This window comes from Lepisma saccharinum, chromosome 3 (assembly GCF_977018435.1).
Source record: "Lepisma saccharinum chromosome 3, izLepSacc3.1, whole genome shotgun sequence".
Taxonomy (NCBI): Eukaryota; Metazoa; Arthropoda; class Insecta; order Zygentoma; family Lepismatidae; genus Lepisma; species Lepisma saccharinum.
Genome location: NC_139231.1, coordinates 80,567,216 through 80,593,824, shown reverse-complemented (window position 1 = coordinate 80,593,824; position 26,609 = coordinate 80,567,216). Strand labels below are relative to the sequence as shown.

At 38.5% G+C, this 26,609-nt stretch overlaps 1 protein-coding gene across 3 annotated transcripts in view; it reads left to right on the top strand.

The window, feature by feature from the left end:
• Positions 1–26,609, top strand: part of LOC145985184 (uncharacterized) — a 148,217-nt gene that overhangs the window by 110,610 nt on the left and 10,998 nt on the right. For all 3 annotated transcript variants that reach the window (XM_083118895.1, XM_083118894.1, XM_083118893.1), the window contains exons 5-8: positions 884–5,361; positions 6,366–6,535; positions 14,143–14,272; positions 18,538–18,746. In XM_083118895.1, coding sequence (XP_082975021.1) covers positions 884–5,361; positions 6,366–6,535; positions 14,143–14,272; positions 18,538–18,746 — 4,987 coding nt within the window. The remainder of the gene's footprint in view (positions 1–883; positions 5,362–6,365; positions 6,536–14,142; positions 14,273–18,537; positions 18,747–26,609) is intronic.

The following is a 26,609-nucleotide window of genomic DNA, read 5'->3' as shown; positions in this document are numbered from 1 at the left end:
CATCAATTTCATCATGTCATCATTCATCCCCATAAAGGAAATCAATCAGTCAATCAACAATTAGTTCTCGAGTTATGATTTTGTTTTGTACTTCGCAGTAAGTTTGAGAAGGCACCGGCTTTCTTCAAAATTCATGCACGTGAGAGGTCGCATCTAAAGGTTAACCCTATAAATGAGTATGATGGTTATATCCATCATGCTCACTTGTTTGCGGTGGATTCGATGGATATATCCATCTTGGACATTCTCAGGCTCATATCTCTTGTGTATGACCTGCTTCTTTCACACATTTCTGCCATGAGATGCCACTCTTCAGAATGTCCAGAGTATTATCTTGCCATAATCACCACAAGATGGATACACTGCTTCCACATTGACATCTGCTAGCTATGTTTATTTTACACTCCTACATAACAACTTTTCTCCCGAGATTTTGGCCAGTGTATGGGACCTGTGGCCACCCATCATTGTGAGGAAATTGAGGAGTTACGAATGAGTAGCGTAACAACAATGACTGGAGGTTCATCGTGATGACCACATGTCACCCCATAACTGGTTGAATGTTCTCCCACCTCTAGTGGTAGGGAGGCCAGCAGTTGGTAGGTAGGCACTGGCCCTCACAAGCTGTTACGCCATGGGTTATTTTTCCAAAGAAAGGAGTTGATGAAATCCATGAAGCATTTTTACATTATTTATCATTCTGCATACTTTTTAAAACTATTTGATTGCCTTTCATATTCTGGTTGCAGTTTTCTGTTAATTCTGGTTTGAAATTTATAAGCCACAGATACCCTAATGATAGTTTTGAATCAAATGTTAAGCAATGTATTTTTTGTAATGTAAATGTTTGTGTAATTTAGTAATTTTGTTGTTTGTCTTTCAGGTACATGACAAGCAAGTGCCATTCCCTTGATGACTTGCACACCTCGTTGGGAAGCTATGGATTTCGTGGAGAGGCACTGGCAAGCTTGCGTGAAGTCTCCGGCATGCTTTCTATAACATCAAGACCAAAGTGTGAGGGCAAAAGTAGCCACACGTACAGCAAAGTGTTCACACATGGAAAGAGTCATGCTGCTTGCGAGTCATACACTGAACGTCCGAGCTGCGGCACCACGGTTACCATTCAGGATTTCATGTACAACATGCCAATCAGACAGAAGAGGATAAAGGAAGCTTTTGATGTGGAGGAGATAAAGTCTCATTTGGAGTGCATTGCGCTGATGCATCCAGAAGTGTCTTTCAGCCTAAGGAACGATTCTTCAGGCAGCATGGTTTTGCACACTTTTCTTTCTGCCAGTGTAGTGAAAGTATTTGCTAATCTTTTCGGGCAACAATTAGCCAAGTGTCTTGGTGAAGTGAATTACACGCTCGATGCCATTACAGTGAGCGGTTACATTGGAAAGGAAGTAATCTCTCAAAAAACACTCCAGTTTGTTTATATAAACAAGAGGCTTGTCTTAAAAACTAAAATTCATAAACTGATTAACATGATGCTAGCAAGAAGTTTCATGCTCAAGTGTAAAGGACCTTGGCGAGAAATTCCAATTACAAAAGAAATTCAAAAGTTTCTATCATTCTCACCCCCAAAGAAGGAAAAGTATGGGATATTTATCTTAAACATAACTTGTCCATACAGCGAATATGATATATGTATGGATCCAAAAAAGACATTAGTAGAATTTAGAAACTGGGGCATTGTTCTGCAGTGTGTTGAAGATGCAGTGAGAAATTTTCTTGAACGCGAGAATCTTACGATTGTTGAAAGTGAGGATGACTATAATCCCAGAGGTGCACAGTTGAATAGCGGTAAAGTATCGCTGCTTGATGAGATTGAAGAACTAGAAAGAGAAAATGCTTTAGGAGTCGTAAACCAAAAGTTGAACAACACTGAACACAATCGGCCTTTGAATGGCAATTTCAGTTGTGTAGAAGCTGACGATATTGATACCCACAATATTGCAAGAGCAGTTCACAGCTTTCCTGCTAAAAGAACTGTCGCGCACAATAAAATCGATGAGGAAGAAGTGATGTCATCAAACGATAGAAGTCCATTGGAGAAAAATCCTCGATCAAACTTATTGGGCACAGTGGAAACAGAGAATCCTTACTCGTGTAGCTTTCCAGTTGGATTTGCTGGCTCAATCTGTGGAAATGAAGAGCAAAAAGATGCTTCAGTGCCAAGGATAATGCATAGAATAATCAGCGATGCAAGTTATAAGACCCCATTAGATTCAAAAATACCAAATAGCAAACCTCCTCCAATCATTCGCAAATCAAGAGTTACTGATTCTTACCAAGCACAAGAAGGCAATGCAATTTGCTTAATTAATGATCCAGAAAGAGTTAAAAGACAAATAAATGCCGCAAAAAAGTTGCAAAAGTTTTCTTTTACTTTAGGAAATGGTAACAGACTGACCAAAGATTCTCATCATAAAATGAAATATGTAAACACTGAACATACTGATATATCTCATAGTAAAAACACTAATATTACCAAAACTTCTAAAGGTGATTATGTTAGTAGTCTTAAACAGAGAAAATATCTTAATCTTATCAATAATACATCTGAAAATTCATGTGTACAGTCAAAATTATCATCACAAATAATTACAGATATTAGAAATGAAGTTCAAAAGAGCAACAGTGGAGAATTACAGCAAAGATCACAGAGTATTTCTGTTACAGATGTGAATAAAGACAAAACTATGAGCTCAGAAAATAACAGAAGTAATAGAGGCTTTGTTCGACATGTACAATTTGCCCCATCAGTACAAACCCACAAGTCCATCATTGAAACGAATATTTGTTCATGTTGCCCAAAGATCCACACAAATTGTGTTTCCAAAACGATTGAGAGAAGAACAGTGAACATTGGTACTCACATGAGAAGTGTAAGAGAGAGTCAATGTGGGAACACTGTACACTGGCTTGATCCCACTTGTCATAATATTAGTAAAAATTTTAATGTTTCAAGGACTTGTAGCAATGAAAACAGTAACAGTAACAGTGAAAAGCCATTTTTGACATCAAGTGACTTTTTACATCCTTTGAATCCTCCAAGATTGAAATCAAGTGTTTCTTGTTTACATGAAAATTCTGATGAGAATAATAGTTGCGAGAATAATCTCAGTCACCAATTCAGTGCTTGTGACCATGTACAGAAACATTCAAGCATACATGACAATAATTTCCAGAGTCCGTTTCAGTGTGAACAACCAATGCATGATAATGCAAATCCTAACAAAAGAAATGCAGTGATTTTATCCCATAAAACTGAAAGAGTTGCCGTTAAAGTAAATGTCAAGGCAAGATGGAACTTTCTGTCTGTATCCGATACTTGCTCATATGATACAGATTCATCAGAGGTCAGTATAAACTTTGAAAGGAATGTTCCTGAATTCAGTCACAACTCTGTAACAGATGAATGCAGAAATAGTGAATGCAACATTCCACCTAATCAATTTTCAAGACCAGAAACAATTGAAAAACAAACAAGATTATCATTCAGTGATTTAGTTATTTCTCCACCTTCAAATGATGAAACTCGGGACATATTACAAAATTCAAAAGATCTTGAGTGTGCAAAAACTAGCAAGGATAATAATAGTTTAGGATTTTCAGATAAAAGCACGTCTCTGATGTTGCAAAATTTAGAATCCAGTGAGGGTGAAGTTTTAGGGGAAGGTAATGAAATTAGATTACCTGCAGGTGTCTCAGTAGAACTCGAGAAGGAAATTTGTATGTATGACGCTGAAAAGGATTATGTTAATCGATGTAGTGAGCATTCATCAGAAGCCAGCACGTATCACAGTGTTTCACTTTTTGAATTACGCAAGCAGTGTTCAAAATCAAGTGATTTTAATGAAAGTAACAAATGTGTTGAAGAATCTAGCTCCGAAGTCATACAATCTGGTGTACAAGCATCAAAAAACTGTTTGCTGGCCAGATCCAATAATAGTACATTTAATAAGCAGTTAGTTGCAGAAAATAAGACGTTACCAGATGCTAATGAGAGTACTAAAGTGCCAGTTTCACTCTCAACCATCAGTAGCAATCATGTTACAGTTGAACAGAAGTTGGTTGTCCCAGATCCCAGCTCTTTACCTCCAAGAATTGACACAGCTTACGTAAATTTAGAACCAGCCTGCCATGGCATTAACAAGCATGGTACGTTAGCAATACAGAAAGAAGTTGCAGTTGATTTCAGTAATGTAACAATGATTGGAAAAAATGTCAAAAATCTAAAGAACAACAACAATCAGCAACTAGACTACCAGTTGGAAACAAATGGAACAATTAAGAGAACTGAATCTGGTAGTTCAAAGTTAATAGGTGAAATTCAATCTGAGATGCACATATCAACGAACGATAACCCATGCGATCTTTTACCATCATCAAATATCATACCTTGTGGACAAAATCTAGTGTATAATAATCATATTACAAGAGTGCATCCTAAGCCAAATATTTTACCATCTAACAGTCTTATTGGACTAAATTTGACATGTGATTTTTTGAATGATAATTCTGAACAACAATTCCCATCAAATAGAAGTAAAACCTGTGAGCAAGTGCTCAGTGAGGGAAGAAGCAATAGTTTATCCACAAAATCTGTGTCCAGTGATCCTATTCAGTGTGGCCAGGTGACTGGATCTAGTGATACAGTTTCTAGTTCATCATTGAATGATGCGAAGCTTTGTAATCTTAAAAATCCAGATTCATTCAGTGGAAACTTTGCCTGCCATAGTGCTGCAGAAACCGAATCTGTTAAGAATAAGTGCAACTTGAAAAGACTTCATGAATTTGAACAAAAGGATGCCGTAGAGAAGAAGAAAAGTTGCAGCTCAAATGATGCTAGTGCTGTAGTTGTAAGCACGATGGATATTGATAAAAGTGGAGGTAGTAATCGTAACATATGTGAAACTCGGTCTGGTTACATTGCGAATGATCAAATACGTGACTGCGAAAAGTGCTCGACAACACTAGAAATTTCTTCCTCTCAAGGCAGGAACAGTGAAGCCCATTTGAAAGTGCAAGGAGAATGTGGAGGGTGGAAAGAAAGTGTGGATCCTTTCGGACGTAAATTTTATTTCCATACTGAAAGTGGTGCAATATCCTGTGAAGCTCCTGTTGGCCAGTCAGAACGAGATCTGTATCACATGACGAAACGTAATTCATGTCTTCCAAAAGGAATGTCTCCCATCTTGCAGCTCAACAACAAACCAGAAGACTGTGCCAATCTCTCCACAGAGGAACAGCAGGAGGTTTCTGATGCAATGATGAACAACAATAAACTTGATGAAGAGGCATCGTTGGTGAAATGGCGAAGTAACAGGGATCAGAAGGAAAAATTACAAGCAGGTATGGATGATGATAATCTTATTTTGCATTATGTTGGGTGTAACCTTTGTTGTTTCAAGAGAAAACTAGATGTTATGATAACAGTATAGCTAGATGGTGCAGGAGGGAAGAGAACTTCACCTCTTGCAGTAAACTAATAACAACTTTCCAAACAGAAAGTTAAAAATAAACTCCATGGTGCAATAACCCTTTGAGACCAAGACTGGCCGAACAGCATCATGTCAAGTCCCATTGTCACTGTTTTCTTGTTATCAATTACAACTCCAATTGACCACACAATGTTAAAACAACTCTAAAATTTTGGAGCTTTCATTGATGTACTGTACTGCCCGCACCAAGGGTAAGAATGCTAACCATTAGGCTACTTGGGAGCTCACACTATACATATGCATCAACTGATTCCTAACTTTTTCCTGGGCATTCTCTTGTTCAGGCTCTCGCATATTGACAGGAGTTGCAACAACCAAAGCCTGTTGGCTTTAATATGCAAGGCAAGGAAAATAAAGTGAATAAATACATCTTTGTAGAGTAAGTTGAAATATAAGTTTGCAGTGTGTTAATTTTGACATTGCTTTTTACTTTTTAAGTAAATTGTGAAGATAGGAATGAATGGTGTTAAATTAGTAGTGCAACCACAGAGTGCCTAATGCTCTTACCTGAATTGGAACCTACAAACTTTAACAATAGCTTGTACTGGTTAGTTTTTGCTCTGAAGTACAAAATTGTGGTGACATTTGCAACAAAATATAGAACTAGCATACTTCCAAATTCAAGTTTATTTTTCACTTATGGAAAAACATAAAAGGTAGTTGCATGTGTAAGTAATGCTTTTCATTGTTATCTCATTTGCAAAAAAAAAAAAAGTGTGTTTATTAGGTCACTTTATGTACCAACTACTTTTTGTTATGCTGAGATTATAACATCAGTCTAATGTTACTTTTCTTTATAAATACTTTCTCTGACTACAAATCTTTATAATAAATAACCTTGTTGATTTTTTTCAGACTGTCATAAATTAATGGAGGTACTACAGATTGAAGCTGAAGATAAAATGTTTTATTGTGATAAGGAGATATCGACAGGATGTGTACAAGATGTTTCCAGATCTGCAGTGAAAGTGTATAATGTCATACATCCTTACAAATTCACAAAGGATATTCTTACTGGCTGCAAGGTAAACTTTGTTGTGTACTTTCATTATTGTGTAGGCCAACAAATGGAGACTTGAGTAGCAGTGTTCTACTGATAACTAACCTACTGTCTGAACACTAACTATCCAAAATATGGAAAAATATTGCATTTGTGAAGTGATTGCTCATTTCATTTAAGCATGGTCTGATATTTATGTATACTTCAATGTTGTTGCAAAAGCAAATAATCCGGAAAGGTTTGCTGTTATCAGCGATGAAGTTCCAAATTAGCCATTTATATTGGCTGATATTGATAGATTGGTATCTGTATTGGGTCTACCCTAAATCTCAGAAAGCCTGAGCATTAATCACTGTAGCCTTCACAGTGGAGTGATCAATATAAATTGCTGCGGGACCAAAGTTTCCATAGGAAAAGGAGAGGTTAAAATGTATTTTTTGTACTTTATTCGTGGTCTTCTTCTAATAACTGAAACATATGGTACCTTTATGATCATGGCTTCTGATACAGTCCAGGTATTAGTGTATGACTACTAAAATGCTTCCGCCCAAAGAATGGACTTGGGAAATTCTATTTTTGTCTTTTCTGTCGAAAGTCAGGGAGGGTCACGTGAGCCGCTGAACCAACCGGCTTTGACCAGTTGCCTTGGTGAGGGGAAGTTCTCGTGGTATTCTGCGTTGCCAAGTGTATGCCAGACAGCAAAGGTTCGGGGTTAGTGTACGATTTGTTTGTGCTTTTTTTTTGTATCTGTGATTTTTATACTGAATTACAATGGATGAGCCTATCGCAAATATACCGGCGAAATCGGAAGAATAAAAAGTTGTCGGGCGTGGTATTCCTCTGCGTGGCCAGACCCGTTAATTAGTATGTGCAGTGCGAGATTATTTTGAAAAAGAAAGAGAAAATAATGGCCCTTTGCTTCCCTTTAAAAAAGTGATTGGGAGAACAGCAGCGGCTCTGGGAATTAGCAGAACTTCCGTGATGTCCATCGGGAAGGAAAAATCTCACTTAATGGAGACAGACGTGGCAGCCACAATGTCCACTGCAGGTAAGAAACGACCACGGGACAAACCTGTCACCAAACTGGACTTGTTTCAGGAGGACGCAATCCGGCAGCATATTTATCGGTATTACGCCAGGAAAGAGTGCCCTACTCTTGGGAAACTAGTGAAATCGTTAAGAGAGGAGGAGTTGTTCAGTGGCGGTAAAACTTCATTGGGGGTGGTGCTGGATAACTTAGGGTTTCGCTGGGGGAAGTACACCGGACGAACTATTTTGATGGAGAGGGAAGACATCGTTGCCTCCCGATGTCGTTTCTTGAGGGCAGTGCGAAAGATAAATTTCGAAGACATTGTGTGGGTGGATGAAACCTGGGTTAACGCAGGTCATTCGACCCAGCGAGGGTGGACTGACGACACCACGAAAGGCACGATGCCAGCTCCTACAGGAAAAGGGGAAAGACTGATTTTGTGTCATGGTGGCACTTGCGACGGGTTCATTCCAAATTCTACATTATTGTTTAGATCTAAGAAATCGGGTGATTATCACGAAGACATGGACCACGCTCGGTTTTTCAAGTGGTTTGAGGAATCGCTCATCCCTAACTTAGCAAGGCCGTGTGTCATCGTGATGGATAATGCTCCGTACCATACGGTGCAAATAGATAAACCCCCAACAATGGCCACAAAAAAAGATGAAATTATTCAGTGGCTTTTGCGCCATGACATCCCGGCTTCCCAAGAATTGAAGAAAGCAGAACTGATCGAGCTTGTTAACATAAACAAGCCACGGTTCCCGCAATATTACGTGGATGAACTTGCGAAAAGAAGTGGTCACCAAGTGTTAAGACTGCCACCCTATCATTGCCACTTTAATGCGATCGAACTCATTTGGGTGCAAGTGAAGGGACATGTGGCCAGAAAAAACAAAACTTTTAAAATCAATGACGTGGCAATTCTCACACAGGAAGCTCTTGTCAATGTGTCCACAGGTGATTGGAAGAAAGCCGTCCAACATACCAGAAAAGTAATAAATGACGCGTGGTTAAAGGAAGGGCTTCTTGAGGAAAATGTGGACAAACTTATAATAAGTCTTGACGGAGTTGAAAATGAAGAGGAGGAATCTGATCAATACAATTTCGTCGAAATGATGGAAGACTGTGGAGTATTTCCCCTTGAGAACAAATAAGGTACGTTTCATATTTTCATAGTGATTGATATTTGTATGTGTGTGTTTTTGTTCGATTTATAAGAAATATGAAGCTATTAACACCTTCTCCTTTGTAAAAGGATTTTGAGCAAAATTTACATTCTTTACTACTTTTGTTAAATAATACTACATAAATGAAATATTCGATTATGAAGAACGTGTAATATCTCGAGTGTTATAATGTCTTTTTCATGCTTTTAGTTGAAACTTTTGAATTTCTCAAAATTTCGGGAGGGAACTGCAGCCCCATGAGACCCCCCCTCCCCCTCGACCCAACCACCCATTCTATATTGCATAAATTCTGAATTCAACCTAAATTTAAGGATGTTACTAAACATGCTGTAGTTACTCTTGTGGGGATATCAGTAAAACACAATGTTCGTTCACGTCCAATCAATTTACAATTCACTATTTGATATCGCTGTGTAGACAACAATGAAATTAATATAAACTATAAAGGATGGATAATGTTGAGAAATCGGAACTCGATGTGCAATTTTAACTGGGGAGCGAAACGAAATATGCCACCACAAGTAACTGGACCCTAAACCTTGATTGCATTGAGATATAATTCATACAAACAGTATCCACAATACCCTAGAAAGAATTCTGACCTTCCGCAATAATTTCGAGTTTTCAGCTCGTCCCCCCCCTCCCCCCCCCCTCACTTTCCACGAGAGAGTCCACCCCCAAAAAGGCCAAGCACGGCGAAGCCGGTTGCCGCGGTGTAGCAAGCGAAGGCGTGGGTCTCCGCCTTCCTGCCTCTGCCTGAAATGCAAGCGAGCGAAGGTTGCATGTTGACAGGAAAAGATGTCCTGTACGACTGGACAAAAAAAATCAGAGTCTCATACGTTTGGCAACACCGCTTTTCCCTCCTCCCCACTAGCACAACTGAAGACGAAAAGTCAGGGTTTCCTCAAGTCCAAACTCTAGCCGGAGCGATTTTAGGTTTGGCCTTCACAGGTAGAAGAAGAGAAACTATAAACAGATACATTCTGTGTATAGCTTTCTGTATCATGCTACAATGCATATGTAAGTTTTGGACATGCATCGAGTTGCCAATTAAATGTGTTCTTTGTTCATCGTCTGTTTTTTATCTTGTTCGACTAATATTAACCTGCATTACCATGTCCCTCACTCGAACCTATCAACATCATATCCTGATATGTATATACTGAACAGAATAAGGTATAATTTGTAATTCTATTGTTCTTAGTTTCTGAGGTATTAAATTGAATAGGGACATTTACTATAGGCTTGATTGACTTCTATTTTTGAAAAAAATCTCAAAGTGAAAGTGACAAATGCTCAGTTCTTCATACAGTTGTCATATATCCAGCAGCAGGAGGCAGCAATCAACGCACTACTTCTTGAAAGCTACACACGATATTTCAGATCTGTCTTTTTTGTTCTTTGGTATATCTCTAAAGGTATTACATACTCGAATTACAAAACAATATATCAAAGATAAAGGGCCATATCTACTCAACCACTGCATCTTTTAGAGAAAATAAATTTTATATGAGGGAATGAGTTAAAAACATTATTTTAAGCAGTGTGCGACAATTGAGGGTTCAAGGGAGACTATGCAGGGGAAAAGGCCCAAATTTCAAAATTTTCCATTTTAATTTGGCACAAGCATTACATATCCTCAGTGGTCTTTCCTCATGCCTCCCTCCAAATTTTGGTCCATCCAGTGTCCATAAAAATTGATGCTAAAAGTAAAATTCTGGAAATTATTCCGTAAGCTGGCAACACTACCGCTCTTTACAATGTTGTTATTTTTTAGCCAAGTAGTGTCAGCCGGACCCTGTGGCCGAGTGGTTAGCACATCGCATTGTGATGCCAAGGGTTCCGGGTTCGAATACCGTTCGAGCTTGGTTGTTTGTGAATGTCCATTCATCAGTTTCATCATTTCATCAATCATCCCCATCTTCGCAAATTAGCCAAGAGGCACAAAACGCGAAGTAAAATAAACTAAGTCAATCAATTAAACCAAGTAGTATCAGTCTGATTTCAATAAAACATAGTATGGTTATATGAATGTATCACTACTATATGCTACATTTTTCATTCACTTCAGTCTATGGGAAAGGGGGGGGGAGGGCACATTTTTTTAAAATTTAAATTTCTTCTTCTTCCTCTAGCATTAATTATTTGGAGGCACAATGTATAAATTTTACTTCCACTAAAAGCCCCTACTTTAAGAAGGATATCTATACCGATTTCATCTCTCTATGACAATCAGTTCTCGAGTTACGATTTTTTTACTTTGTGGCAAGTTTGTAAAGCCTGTGCTTGAAAAGGTGATTTATCCACACATCCAAAAATGTGGAAAAACAGAACAGTGGCGGCAGCTAAGGGGGCATGCTGATGTAGTTGCCCCTGCACTATGACCTCTTAATGCTAAGCATTGACTACAAAGAAAAAGTAAACTGTCCTCCCCCTTCCCCAGTTTTGGTATCCAATCGCCGCAACTGATTTCAATGTATAAATGATGCGTTGCAGCATGGTGTCCTTCCTGTAGCCTTGTTTCAGAAAATTTTGTCACAGGAAAATCGTCCTTTTAGGTAGAGCTGAAAATTATCCAAAGGAGGCTTGGGGTGGGATGGGGGGGGGGTGAGGTGGTCAGTTTTTTCCCGCAGATTTTTTGTTGGACTTCTTTCACCTTTTTTCTTTGCATAATTTGGCAAGTATGAATCTCAACACTTGCAACTGAAACTGCAAGTGAAATAAGTTAGCCGAAGTTGGCATAAAGCCAAAATATTCGTTTTTTAAAAAATATATATATAATTTTATCAGAAAAAAATCACACATTCAAAAAACCAGGTTTTTTAGAACTCTTGACTGTAGAACCATTCACAGCGAAAAATAAAAATGCCCATACTGTTTCCACCCATTCGATTTCATTGTTCAGTAAGAGTCGATTTCATTTGACTGAAACATCTGTAGTTTGCAGAAAGTTCACTCAGCGAAGCACCTAGTGAACTGGTCTTCACGTTTTTGCATTTGTTGTGAACTGAGCAGTTCCTTTCTGTTTTAACCCTACTACAGAACAAAGTGATTTCTTTGTCACCTTACAACATACATTCTGTTTCATTTTCTGCGCACTCCTCATGCTTCAAAACAGATGCTTCTTCGAATAACTATTCCATGATCTTCATATCTGGAATAACTGCCCTTTGATGGCGATTAACCTTACTGTGCATAAAGTGTACTTAAAACAACAATTCAATCAATCAAATCTGGAATTTATGTTTAAATGTAAGTCCCTGAAGGAAATGCTTCCAAAAATATGATTTTTTTCTCATCTGCTTCAGATGTTTTAGTTAGTGGTACACTCAAAAATGCTTTGTTTTGAGAAAACGAAAATTCTGCATAGTTTACACTTTCTCCGGGGTGCCTTTTTCATTGAAGTTAGTGATTTTATTACCACAGCCACTTCCTCCCGTGCAGTAGAAACAATGAAAGCTGTTTGAGGAGATCCACTACATCAGGGAAAAGATGAAGTTATACTACAAATAACTAAGTTGGTACCTTCTTTAGCATTCCTTGGCACTCTTTCTTTCTTTTCAACTGATAGCTGCATTGAGCTCACTACTTGACATGAAATGAACAAGGGCCAGATAGTTCTTTATTAGTGTTGACACAGATTGAAGAGATGCCACACAAAGAATGTCAAACATTTTGTTAATTTTCATCATTCTAATAAACTATATGTTAAACTATATTATATGTATATTATAAGAAAGAAAGTTCAGATCCCCGTCTGTTGACATAGTAATAAGAATCTCTCCCAGCTGCTCCCTTATAGAAAAAGACCCTCATCTTTGTTTGCCCCCTGTCTCTCGTCGCCTCCTATCTTTCATCATTCTCATCTTTGTTCGCCCTCTGTCTCTCATCGCCTCCCCCTTTATTTCACTCTTGTATGTTTCATAATTTACACTATGTGTGTTATATGTCATTTCAACTGTGTAAATTATTTATCAATATATTTTTTGAATTTGAATTTGAATTTAAAATTTTGGGTGTGTCAGCACTTAGGCTATTTTGCACGTGTCACATTATACGGGGTACAGCCACCCCTTATCATAACTTAAGTAGCATAATTGCAGTGTCGTGTTACTAAAATATTAAAATTAGGGCTGTAAAAGCAGGGGTATCGGTAAGTATCGGTTGATTTTGCACCGATACTAGCCAATACCATTATTTTTGAGTTGCTCGAGGCGTGGCCAAAACCAATTGTCTTTTTTCCATTTTAAAGTTTCATTCACCTTTCACCAGTTCCCTGGTACCTTTGTTGTAGAAGGAAGTTGACTTGTCGTAGCCACTGCAGGACATCTTCAATTTCTTCTCTCTCAGATGCTCAAAAGAAGCTCAAACAAATGTGATAACCACTGAGGCCTAAGTCTGGAGTGTAAGAGCATGTTGCAAAATCTCCCAGTGCATTTCGGCGAAAGTTATGCTGTCAAATTGGCAGTGTGGGACCAGGCATTGTCATGGTGAAGAATGACATACAGTATCTCCAGTCTTTTCTTCAACGTCCTTCATCAATGTGCAGTAATACTGAGCATTAAATCTTAAACCTTTCTCCAAAAAACGCACATGAATGACACCTTGTATGTCCCAGTTGGATGAATGTGTCCATGCTGTTCATTCATCAGCATCTATCAGTCACCAAACTGTTGACATCATTCGTACTCTTGCCCGTGGCACTGTTTGTTTCTCATACTGTGCTTGCAATCTATTCAAATTTTCAGCTGGCTTCATATTTTTCTTCACAACCTTATACACTGCTGCTCCACAGCTACAAACACACTACTTGTCACCATTTTTGCTGACTACTATCCATGTGTCAACTATATTGCAGTAAATTCACAATACTCACAAAGGATGAAGGGATATCCTTCGGCAGTTTTATCATTCTCCAGCTATTCACTACTTTTTTTATGAGCAAATGTCTATTGACATTGAATGGCCATTGTATATTTAGTCTGCTGATTCTGCCACAAAGTAGTCCTGAATATATTTGTGGATTTTCTAAACCTATCAGCTTTATTCCTGTGATTTGGTGATGGTTTATATACAGTGGCGTGCACAAGGGGGGTTGGTGCAGGTTATAACCCCCCCCCCCCTTTGCCCAATATTCCTAAAAGAAAGAATGTCAAAGGTAGGAAAATATGACAAAATGAGGGCTGACTACCTAGAAAAAGTACACATAACCCCTTCCTTTCGAAAATCCTGGGCACGCTACTGTTTATATAGTAATATTGTATAACAATATAGGAGTGTGTTCAGAAAATGAATAAAACAACTTGTTGTAAATATTTTTTGAGGGATGATGATATTTGGTATTTCTAATCTATACACAGTTAAAAGTGCAATGACATTTGAATAACTGTCATGCACTTTTTGATTTTTTAGGTTCTGGGACAATTAGATGACAAATTCATTGTTACGTTGGTGAGTCTGAAAGCTGGGAAGGACCCACATCTCATAGTACTGTTTGACCAGCATGCCGTTCATGAAAGAATCCGTTTGGAGAAGATTACAGGTAAAGTTGCTCTTTGTTCTTATATACTGTGACTACATTTGTAGATAAAAGTCATTGAGAACCTCCATTTTTAAAGATCAGAATTTGATAGTGAAAACATTGTGGAAGAAGTAGTTAAATGTGCTCTCATGTGTGTATTTGGGTTACAGGATTTCCTTTACATTCAGAACATTCTGTATTTGCACAGAAAGTAGAAGATTCTTAATTTGTCAAACTTAATATGAGTAAGTCAGTGTGTAGAAGTAGTTCTTGAAAAACTTCCATTTATTAAGTGATTGTAGATATAATTATCTGAAATTGTTTGACATGACTTTGGAGAAATTTTGCAAGTTGTATGCATGATAACTGTTTACATTATGTTAAAAAGAAAAATGCAGTGAAGAAATCTTATCAAGATATAATATAATACCTATCTTGATTTAAAATTAAATGTCTTTCAATAATTTGAGTGCAACTACTTTAACAGGTGTAACTTGGGTACTCTCCTCTGCCCCCCTGCTTCCCCAACTCAGACAACACAACTTTCCAGGTTTATAAAAATTTGCATGTTAGAAGTAGTTTTTGTAAAGTTTCTTGAACCTAAAGGCACGTCTTCACTATGCCAGTTGGCAAGGCTGCACGTAAAAGCCGAGGAAGTGGGTACGTATCGTCAGCCTGTGTCGACAGACCAGTTGCCAGGCCAATTCCAACCCGACTACTAGCAGTTTCCTTCAAAGGAAATCATGGCGACGCTCGAAGTGGAGGATGCACCGAGTGGCTCCGACCATGTCTACACAGGTTGAGGAAGGATTAGGTCTTGTTTCTTCAACTTTTTGATCATGGAGTGGAATGGACAGACTAGCAAGTTATGGTATTCTAAAGAAATAAAACATATAAAATGTTTAAAACACAGTGTTGTAACTTTTTTAGACTTGTTTAAAACACATTTTGATACACGATATTAGATACTCTGGTTATTTGCATGTTTTGTAACTTTTTTCATTCAATCCGTGTCATTTTTCATTTTGTTTATTGTATGTATGTTAAGTGGCTGAAAATATATATTCAGTTAACAAGGAAACATATTGTAAATATGAAATGTCTGGCCCAGGTGCGTCATTGCCAAAGGCCAAAAAAATCAAAACTACAATACCTGGTTATTCAAAATAGTTGCCGTCTGCAGCCACACACTTTTGTCATTGGTCAGCCAACAATTGGATTCCATGGCGAAAGAAGTCTGGAGTCTGCGACGCAAAGATCTCCTCAACGGCATGTTTCACTGCCCGATCATCAGCGAAGGTCTTCCCTATCAGGAAGTGATTGAGATGCTGGAAGTGATGGTAGTCAATGGAAGAGAGGTCGGGAAAATATGCTGGATGAGGAAGGGTTTCATATTGCTACTCATGGAGAGCCTGCACCATCCTTTGCGCGACATGTGGGTGAGCATTGTCATGCAACAATAGGACACCATGTCTGTGGACCATTGCTGGATGCTTGTGGATAAGTTTGTGGTGCATTTCATGGAGTTCAGCACTGTAACAATTTGCATTGATGGTTTCACCTCGCCTGAGAAAGACGTGATGGATCACACCCACCATAGACCACCATACCAGCAACAACACCTTCCATGGGTGGAGAGGTGGTTTCGGAAACCACCCTGGACGTTGATCACGATCCAACCATTGTCCTGATCGTTTATGACTGTCATAGCAAATCCATTTTTCATCTGAAGTGACAAGCCGATGCGGGAAACCATCCCAGTTATTCCTTACACTCAGAGAACTGCACACCTCCAGATGGCAAGTCTTGTTGACCGGTGTCAAATCATGTGGTACCCATGAGTCCAGCTTTTTGACTTTACTGATCGCACGGAGCCGCCAAACGACAGTGGTATATGGTGTATGCCTAACTCGTCTGCAATGGCACGAACACTTTTCCGAGGGTCCGTTTCCATGGGGTTCCTGAGGAGCTCATCCGAACATGATGTTGGTCGATGGCCACTGGGTTCATTTTGCAATGCTGTGTCATCGGAACGAAATTTGACAAACCAGCGGCGAATGGTGTGTTCATTTACCATTCCTGGCCCAAATGCACTGTTAGTGTTTTAGGCAGCTTGTTGAGCAGAATGTCCCAGTTTGAATTCATAAAGACAAATCACTCGCAATTGTGTGTTCTCCATGGGGCACTTTCAGATGACCCTGTTCAGCAACACACTGCCTCCTGACTGTCTGGGTGCTCCAGCCTGTTTGCTGGACGTATACAGAGTTTATGACGTTAGACCCGTGACCTCAGTCAATCACTGTGTTGTGTTGTTGAGGTGAGTTTCCCATCAGACGTCAAAGCGGACATTTCATTCGCACCAACCCAATATTTTAAGAAGTTAATGAAGTGTTTACTTTATAACTAGAAACACAGTCCTTCCTTGGATCGTTAGCAGATTCCTTATAAGGAATCTTTTTAGCATTGTTTTAAATGTTTCATAGGTTTAAAATATGTCTTTTGTTCTTCATTAAAACATGTCTAAAAAAAATGTGTTTTTTTTTAAAAAAAGAAAGAAAGAAAGAAACAACATATATTTTGCCAACCTTGCTCGTCATACATTTTCATGGAGTATTTCACATGTGCTGCCAACAAGCCGTCGAACTAGACTGATGCACATCTCCACACCGCAGTGTTATGGGGACATTCATCGATATTGGGAAAGCAATGCGGCTTTTGCGTGCAACCTTGCCAGCTGGCACAGTGGGGATGCACCTTAAGGTTCATGTTCTGCTCCCTCGAAGTTAGGCCCCAAGTTCACTGCTGACTTCTGTTATATATTGACAATGAATTAAAGATTGACAAAATAAGTTTTTGTGAACTATGAGGGATCATACAAAAGTAATGTCTTCAATTTTATAATGTACAATTACATAGCAACACATACTTTGGTTATATTTTATTGGTGTAACATAGAGGTGAACGAACATCTTCCACCATTTATTGCTAAATATCCATTTATGGCAGGTTGATTTCTCAAGCCTTTCTTTAAAACAAGCGAGTACAAGAAGATATAATATAAAATCATAGGAAGATGGTCTCCTGATTTTTTGTGGTGTAGTTGATTGTTAATGTTTCTCCAAATGGTATTACTTTGAGCATCAGTTCACTAACCAAGCGAACTTGAGTGTGCCTTTGCCTTCACGTGCATTCTCACCTTTCAGATACCCTGCTGTGTGTTCCACCATGTTTCCTATTGCTTCCGATGACCTGTAAACATTTAAGCAGTAATGTCATCTACTCCCAAATGTGATAAGAAATTTAATTAGAAATTAGTGCACAAAGGCATCAAATATGATGATAGAGTCTTTTGACTGCTAACCAGAGACATCCACATTTGGATGCACAGAACAATATGGTGTTGTGCATTTATAATCTTCGTATTATAAATTAGCTTAAAGTGCACCAAAATATCTTCAAATTTAGAGATTACGAATGTAATCTGGATCTGACATGGACTAAGGTTGTTCATTCTAGGGTGATTACATGGAGACCTAAATAGGGCATTACCTTAGCTGAATCAGATTTCACCCTCTCTCCTGGTGATTTGTCCTTTTGACCAATGGGTAATGAGTCAGAAATATGACAAATTACAGTGGCAAGGGTTCTGAATATGCCCATATGTGTACTGTGATACAAAAGTACCCACTTCTATGCAAATTATGGGCCCTCCCCGGTGGCATAGTGGTAACAGCATCGCCTTGTAATCAAGGGGTCCTGGGTTTGATACCAGTGGAGGCCCATAGTGGTTCGGATCCCATTTTATAAACTGTAGGTCCAGTCCACTGTTAGCCTATATTTGCATAAAGTGGACTTAAAACAACATCTTATGTGGAGAGGTGAGTGGATAAGCACATTAACGGGAGCGGGCAAATGGTGTGCTGTCCTCCCTCTTTGGCTCCTGGGTCAAACCTCTGTGCTTGGTGCTGGTTCCGCTAGCTGACCAGAGGTGTTGTTCCTCTGGACAGTCCCTGGCTTGGGGCACATGCCTCCTGGTGGCTCATTCAGTGGAATCTGTTCCCCTCTGAGATAGCAGCACTCTCGCTCCAGGGAACTCACTGTGGGCTCCCTGTGATCTTACGATATCTGCATGATCCGAAGAAGGCTGCACTTCTTTATTTTAATTTCCAGAATAAATTATCTTTTACTCCACAAAAATAATTGTATTATTACTTTTGTGAAATGGTCCAACCTTAGCGTAAATGTTTGTCACCATTTTTAAAAATAAAAATTATTTTTATTTTCAGAGTACCATGTAGATTCCTCCAATAATCAAGTTAGATCTGTTGAAGTAGATTCTCCTCTGGAGCTTCATCTTGGGGGAACAGAAGTTCGAATAATGTCCAGCTTTGAAGATGATTTCGAAAGGCTGGGACTCAAATATCGGATCCTGGATGATTCAACTGTCCACATTAATTTTGTTCCTGCATGTTTTGTGTCTAGAGAGGAGAGAGAGGTTTGTATGCTTAACTTAGCAGACTACATAACAACATTTCTTCCTTAGTGATACACACAATCACAAAATTGAAAAACTTGTTATTGTTATTTTGTATCACTTTTCTTGCCACTTTTGGTTACTGCTGCAGAACTAATTTGTAAATATTGTGTATTTATAACGAAAACAAGAAAAAGAAACTGTGTTTTGTGGCATTTCCTTGCTGCTACCAGACATCCCAGTTACGCAAACATTATGGTTGCTAGAACCTGAAAAAGAATCCCAATTGCAGATCTGCCCTTTCCTGCCAATAATTATCATGCCACCACCTGAATGCCCCTTCCACTCAGCATGTATCAGCAAAAGGGCCTTAGGCTCACTCGACATCACAGTCCGATGTAAACCAAACTTCCTTTTTAAGCCTTTTAAAAACATATGCAAAAATGGACAAAATCCAAGAAGTAGTGGAAGGTGAAATCCAGAAGTATCCATCGTAAATGTTCAAATTGCCTTTTATATTTAATTTTTATTACATGCCAATGACCTATTTAGTTGGTGGGGAGGAGGTCATTTTGGGGTTATTATTTTTTTCATCACCATTTAATACTGCAGTAGAGCAAAATCCATTTTAAAATACAAAAAACAAAAATGAGGCAAGGGTTAAACAATAACAAGATGACACATAGCTCAGATTTGTAATTTCATTAATTGTGCATATTTCTCTGTGCACCCAATACTCATATTATGTTGTCATTATATTTATGTAACTATATTTGTAATAATATGAAGGAACGAAAAAGGCAGAACTTTAAATATCATGTCGTTTGAGAGAAATGGTGTGTGTTAATTTCTGTCATGTTGTGCTAGTTCATAATCAACCCGTTATCCACTGGAGATTAAAGGTTTTTCTGTTATACAAGGTATGATCAAATGAATCCTGGTCAGCCTGATTTATTCATTTATTTATCAAGACAGAGAACGAGGAATATAGATACAGAAGCAACACTGAGGGCACAGGAATTCACTCTCCATTGTGTGGGGAGTGCAGGGTGGTGACAGACCTGGAAAACCGGGAAAGTAAAAATGTCAGGGAATTTTGTCATGATTAAATTATTATTATTATTTTTTATTATTATTATTATCATTATATATCATTATGGCACTGCACGGGAATAGGAAATCTTGTTGCTAAGTTTCGGCCTCAACTTTTAATCCCCTTTTATGCACAACACAACCACGGCACCAGGAACCAGTGATCGCAGAAGGAGAGCGAGAGAAAGAGAGAGAAATTTCCGGAGGGACAGAAAAATGTGTTAAGCCTCTAAATATTACGTGGAAAATGCATTGAATTATTATTTTTTTCTTGTCCGTATGGGAGTAGTAAGGGGACAGAACTGTCAACAGATGGAGGGAATGGGAGCGGGTAGCGCCGTCCGATAGTTGTCGGACGTCGTAGTAAGGCATTTTGTTGGACAAATTGAAGGAACATGGAAACAAATACGCTCCATTGATACATACGATTTTTGTTGAATATCGCCACCTGACAAATTATCTCACTACAACATGCGACAGAAATTGCGTGCATGGCACTCATATGGAATTAAGTTTTGTTGGATGTCTTCGGACTGCAACATCCAACAAAAATCACATGCATAAGCAAGAAAAGCTTTAGACTGGAAATATACTGGTGGAATTTTATTACTCTTCTGGCTCACTTCATCTTATTTAATGTAGCAGTGCTTACGAAGGTTTTCTTTCATTTTCCTGACGTATTACTGGTTTCGCACAAATTAACATACGTTTTCAATGGCATTGCACTATTCTTAGATATCAAGAAGAATCGAACAAAATGGGATATATATTGAATACTATCACAAAAAAGTGAAACATAAATCTGCATTGGTGAATGTTATGAAAATTGGCAAGTGCATGGCTCAGTCGGTAACGTGTGTGACTACCATGCTAAAGGTCCCAGGTTCGATCCCCGGCTGGTTCAAATCCAGGAACTTTTCTAACTGAAGCGGCCCTGGCACCCACCCAGTTACCTGGGGGAAACCCTGGGCAGTAAAGGCAGTTAGGGGTGTGATGTTGATCACATCACCCCCACTCACGACGGGATCAAGAAAGTGTGGGGCGTTACCCCACACCCGTATATGCCTTCATGGCATGGTGCTAAGCACAGGGGAGCACTTTACCTTTTTTTCCTGAGTGAAGTTAATGTCCAATATTATGAAATAAAATCCTAATAATAAATACATAAATATTTTAATATCATATTTACTCGAATCATTGAATCATAAATGCAAATCACTTTCTTCAAGAATTGACTTTTCTCTGCCAGCCCTGCTAAATTTTCACTTACAATCTACTGATTTATACGGGGTTTGCCAGAAAGTAATTTCCTATTAGTAGGGACATTGATTTTTCGCAAATGCAGAAACCATGAAAAATGGTAATTGCTGCGAAGTTGTGTTTATGAATGTGCAGTGATGTCTGGACACATTTTTCGCCCGTTTGAAATAGCGAAATAATGCGAATTGTTGGCATTTTTAGCGATTTTTTTTAAAAATGTCCTAAAACAATGAAAAATTCCATGAAATTCAACATTCTTGTCTTTTCTAGGCCATGTTTGTGTACATAGAAGGTGCAAGTTTTCCAACATTTTATTCAAGAGAAAACTATAATGCTTGTTTATACATGGAATAATTCCGACAGCCACATTAAATCATGTATTTCCCACGATTTTTTCAACTTCTATCAAAACCATTTGCTTCACAGAGCAAAGTGGCAGGTTCTAACAGGAGATCTAGTGCGTATCTACCGTCGCACGGGAGCCACATCTTCAGTATTTGTCGCGCGACATGTGTTTTGAATTACCAAGTTAAGTGCGCACCAACGGCATTTATCGAGCAAGAAATAATGGAGCTCAGTTGTTAGGGCATCTGACTACCCAGGGTCGATCCCCTGCGGGGGAGAACCGGGATCTTTTCCACCTATATTCAAACTGCTCTGACACCCACCCAGCATCATATCAAGCAGGTACCTGGAGGAAACTTTGAAGGATATAGGTAGCCAGGTACATGCTGCTGATCACATCACCCCCACCTTCATCCGTGATCAAGAAAGTGTGTGGCCCTAACTTCACACCCCTATACACCTTCATGGAAAAGTGCAGGGGAGCAATTTGCTTTTACTTTTACTTCCTCAAAAATCTGTTCCAACATATCAAACTGTCACGAAAATACGTAGACCATGTGACCTACAATTTAAAATAATAGTTTAAAATCACAATGGAGTATTAAGTTTCGGTATATTTGGCAGAAAAATTTTCTAAAACAAAAATGCGAATTTTGCGAAAAGTAACACCAACAAGTCAAGAAAAGATTATGGCAATTTTTGGTGCCATAATATATCGGTATCTGTCACGTGAGATTGATTGATTTAAAATTTTTGGGTGCTGCGTCGCCACTTAAGGTCATTATGCAACCTTCAGTATATGCGGGGAAAATTCCATTATCTAAAACCCTTACCTTAAAATTAAAAAGCGGGCATGGAAAATAACTTTTCCAAAATAACTTCCAAGATATCAAACTCTCATGAAGAGGCATAGGCCATGTGACTTACAATTTGAAATAGTAGTTTAAAAACACCATGAAGGTATAATTTCAGATATTTGCCAGAAAATGCGCTAAAATGAAACTGTGAATGTTGGGGAAAATAACACTGAATAGTAAAAAATAAAAAATACGCCATATTGAAAAAAAAATAACAAAAAATCAAGATCCCTACCGATTAGGCATAAGTAAAACAAGAATATCAGTTGTAATTTATTGCATTAGTAACAGTGAGTCCTAACCTAATTTACGGCATAATCACCACCGTTGTTCTGGCATTTGTCGTAGCATGGCACTATATAACTGACAGCAAAGACTAGAACTATCTCTACCGCAGTGTAGCTGTCAAATCCTTGTCCTGACAGAAACCTCTTCAGTTAAACAAAGAGATGAAAGTCGGTACATGCAAGGGCAGGGCTGTACAGGGATAGTCCAAGATCTGTCACCTGAAGTGATGCAAAGTGCCTGCATGTACTCAGCTGTATGGGGTTGTGCACATTAGATTGGCCTTCTGTGAATTGTCTGCACCATCGTCTGACCATACTATCGCTCACGATGTCCAGTCTGCACACCTCACACAATTGCTGGTGGCTGTGTCAAATTCTGAGCATGCAAAAATCTGATTACTATATGTAGGCTACATTGCAGTCAGTGGGAGACTGTATGAGAGCTGCAATCTTTAACCTAGAACTGTCCTAAAATGGCTGCATTGCAACTGTACCAGATTACAGCTACATGCCACTTGTTCCTGCCTGCATGTGTGTGTGTCGCTCTCCGATCACTAGTGCTGCGTATATGGACCACTGGAGCTTTTTTCAGGATGCCCCTCGTACATGAACTTTCGGAAGCTGTTATTAACAGAGAGTTCCTGTTTTAATGTGTGGTTAGCTAAATCAGGTACCTATACAGTGCAATTCTATAAATTCCTTGCGTTAAATTTCTAATTCCTACATACTCTTTTCGTCAGTATTAATGGTATAACTGCATGTTGTCAGTTTCACAGTACTTCACTTGAATATACTGTAGTGAAGCAGAAATCCTATTGATAATGTAAGGAAATATGACACTTTCTTTTGTACAATTCAATTGTTTCACTTATATGCAAGAGTTAAGTTGTTTGCTTTACAGAAAAGAGAGAAGTAGCTTTATTCATCGAAAAATGAGTACGTACTCATGGTTCTTGCAAGCAGAGGGTTCCAAACCTCAGTGGAAATATCAACATATAATACCGAGAATGTATAAGGAGACTGATAAATTACAAATTGTATTTCTTAATAAATCACGCTTCACTCTTATCTCATTTAGTCGTAACTTTAAAAATAATCAAGTATTTTATTTTAAACTTAACTGCTATGATAAAATTTTTTAATCCTTCCCTAGCTTCTGAATTGTAATAATTTTCCAAATTCACTATTTTGCAGTTTGAATTCAAATCATAGCGAATAGAAAAATGAAGTCAATTTCATAGAAGATAATATTGGTACTTAACAAATCCATACCTGAATCTGTATGAGTTTATTATTTCCATTTGCAAAAACATCGATTTAATTTAGTTTCTAATTGTCAGGGAAAAATGTAAATTTTGTCGGGGAATTTCATTTCTGCTTGTTTGTAGCCATCCTGGGAGTCTGTTTGAATCTGGAGCTTGACACTCATTTGCCAAACTGAAAATGTAGCCACCAAATTACACATATATATTTTTTTTTCAGCGCAAACAATATCGACGTATGAAAGCAAAATTAATAACATTTGCTCAACCACTTTGTCATAAAATGTGTTTCAAATTTCCATAGTTGATCAATACATCTTTTCATTGTTAAAAAAATGTGGATATGTGTTAAATGTAAAATATTTTAATCACTAATTATCTGTATTCATTCATTGTCTGACAAGTGCAATTTGTTGTACAAAAATTACTAGAATGTGAGTGGAAATTTGCAAGAAATATTACCCTTTTTGGAAATTACATTACATATAGATCATTCTACACATTTGCTATACAAGGTGTGGCTAGAAAAAACCAGACTGTTGCTACAAAATATTTTATTGGTTATTTTGTACAATAAGAACATTATTCCCTTCAAAATACTCCCCTGCACTATCGATACACCGCTCCATATGAAACTTCCATTGCTGGAAGCAGTGCTGGAAATCATTTTCTGAAACCATGTTCATGACATCCGTCGCTTTTGTTTTCACAGATTCTACGGTCGTAACTCTGGCTCCTTTCTTTGCTGATTTGGCCTTTGGGAATAAAAAAGGTCACACAGAGCAAGATCCAGTGAATAGGGTGGATGTTCTAACACTGGGATCCCATGCTTGGCCAAAAAAGCCTTGACTGACAATGCCGTGTGGGCAGGAGCATTGTCCTGATGAAGATCCGTGACTTGCTTTTCCACAAATCAGGTCGTTGTCTTCTTACTCGTTCACGAAGGGTCATCAGCACCATAATGTAATAATGTTGGTTGACAGTTGGACCTTCGGGTACGCAATTAATGTACACAATCCCACGGATGTCGAAAGAAACAATCATCATGGCTTTGAATTTTGATTTGCTCATTCGAGCTTTCTTTTGTCATGGCGAACTTGGGCTCTTCCAATGCATTGATTGGCGCTTGGTTTCAGGATTGTAGGTGAAAAACCACGATTCGTCATAGGTTATCACTCTCTGTAAGAATGTAGGGTCTGTTTCATTGTTTGTTAAATTGTTTGTCACCACAAATGTTCACTCGAGTGTCCTTTCGTTCCACTGTCAGGTTTCGTGGCACCAATTTTGAACACACTTTGTTCATGTTGAAACTTTTGTGTAAAATCTTACGAACACTTTCTTTGTCAATTCCTGTGAATTCAGCAATAGCTCGAATACTCAAGCGACGATCTTTTCGAATCAATTCCCTGACATTTGCAATGTTTGATTCCTTTTTGACGTGCAAGGCCGTTCAGAACGCAAGTCGTCCGCGATCACTTCTCGTCCCTCTTTAAACCTTTGAAACCACTCAAGCACTTGCATGCATGATAACACTTATCTCCGTACACTTCCTGCAACAAACCATAAGTTTCTGTGGTGGATTTTCCAAGTTTAATAAGAAACTTCACATTGATACGCTGTGCCACTTTCACACTTAACATTTTTCCGACAGAGCCCAGATGTATGGTTCACTTCATCCACAAGCTACGGCGGAACTGAGCACCGTGCACCCTGGGCAATCACACAGTCGATAGGCAGGATATCACGATATACACTCATGCACTGCTTGACCTTGACATGCTTGCCATTTGGCACAGTGGTAGCGTTGTCACCTTGTAATCAAGGGGTACCGGGTTTGATATCCGGTGGAGGCACACAGTGGTTCGGATCACACTTTAAACTGTAAGTCCAGCCCCGATTAGCCTTATTGTGCACAAACTGGACTTAAAACATAAAATCAATGCAGGTAAAACAAGAAATGCATGAAGTATAAAATTAAGGAACCACTCTGTCGAAGTGATGACTTCAAAAATTTACATAGTCACACAACAAAAAATTCTCGTAACTTTAGCAACTTTAGAACTAAGTGTGAAAACTATGGAGAGACATCAAATACTGTCAGTGAGAATTGTCTTTGGCTGTTCCTTGAACCATTTACACCACAGTGTTCAGCATCATCTGTTTTCATTTGGAGCTTTTTTTAAGAGTTTGTACAAATGAAAGTCAAATTGTGACAAATGGAGCTTTCCAGTCCAGAACATCCGTCGGACCCTGTGGCCGAGTGGGTCCCGGGTTCGAATCCCGCTTGGGCTTCGTTGTTTGTGAATGTCCATTCATCAATTTCATCCCCATCTTTGCAAATTAGCCAAGAGGCACAAAACGCGAAGTAAAATAAACTAAATCAATCAATCAGTCCAGAACATCCCATCTTTTCTTCATCAACACTTCCTGAACACTTTCGGAAACAGACAAAGAATGTTCACTTAGACAAAAACATTCAATGGCCTTTAGGCTGTTTGCATCTTGTTGAGTGTAGGCTGTTTTGCTGTTATTTTGTTTTCTGACCATTCATTCATTCTACTTTGGATTGCAACCAGTTGGCACTCTTCTGCTGTTAAAAATTGAATAACCCCCCGTTGTCCATGTTTTGATGAACTAGCAGTAACACTTGTCATTTTTAGAATCCTCTGGCAACTGTACATGCCCAATGTTTAGAACCAAACTTTTCTGCCATGCAAGACCACTATCATACTGTATACCATGTGCTTCAAGGAGAACAGACCAATTGATTTGATTTGACTT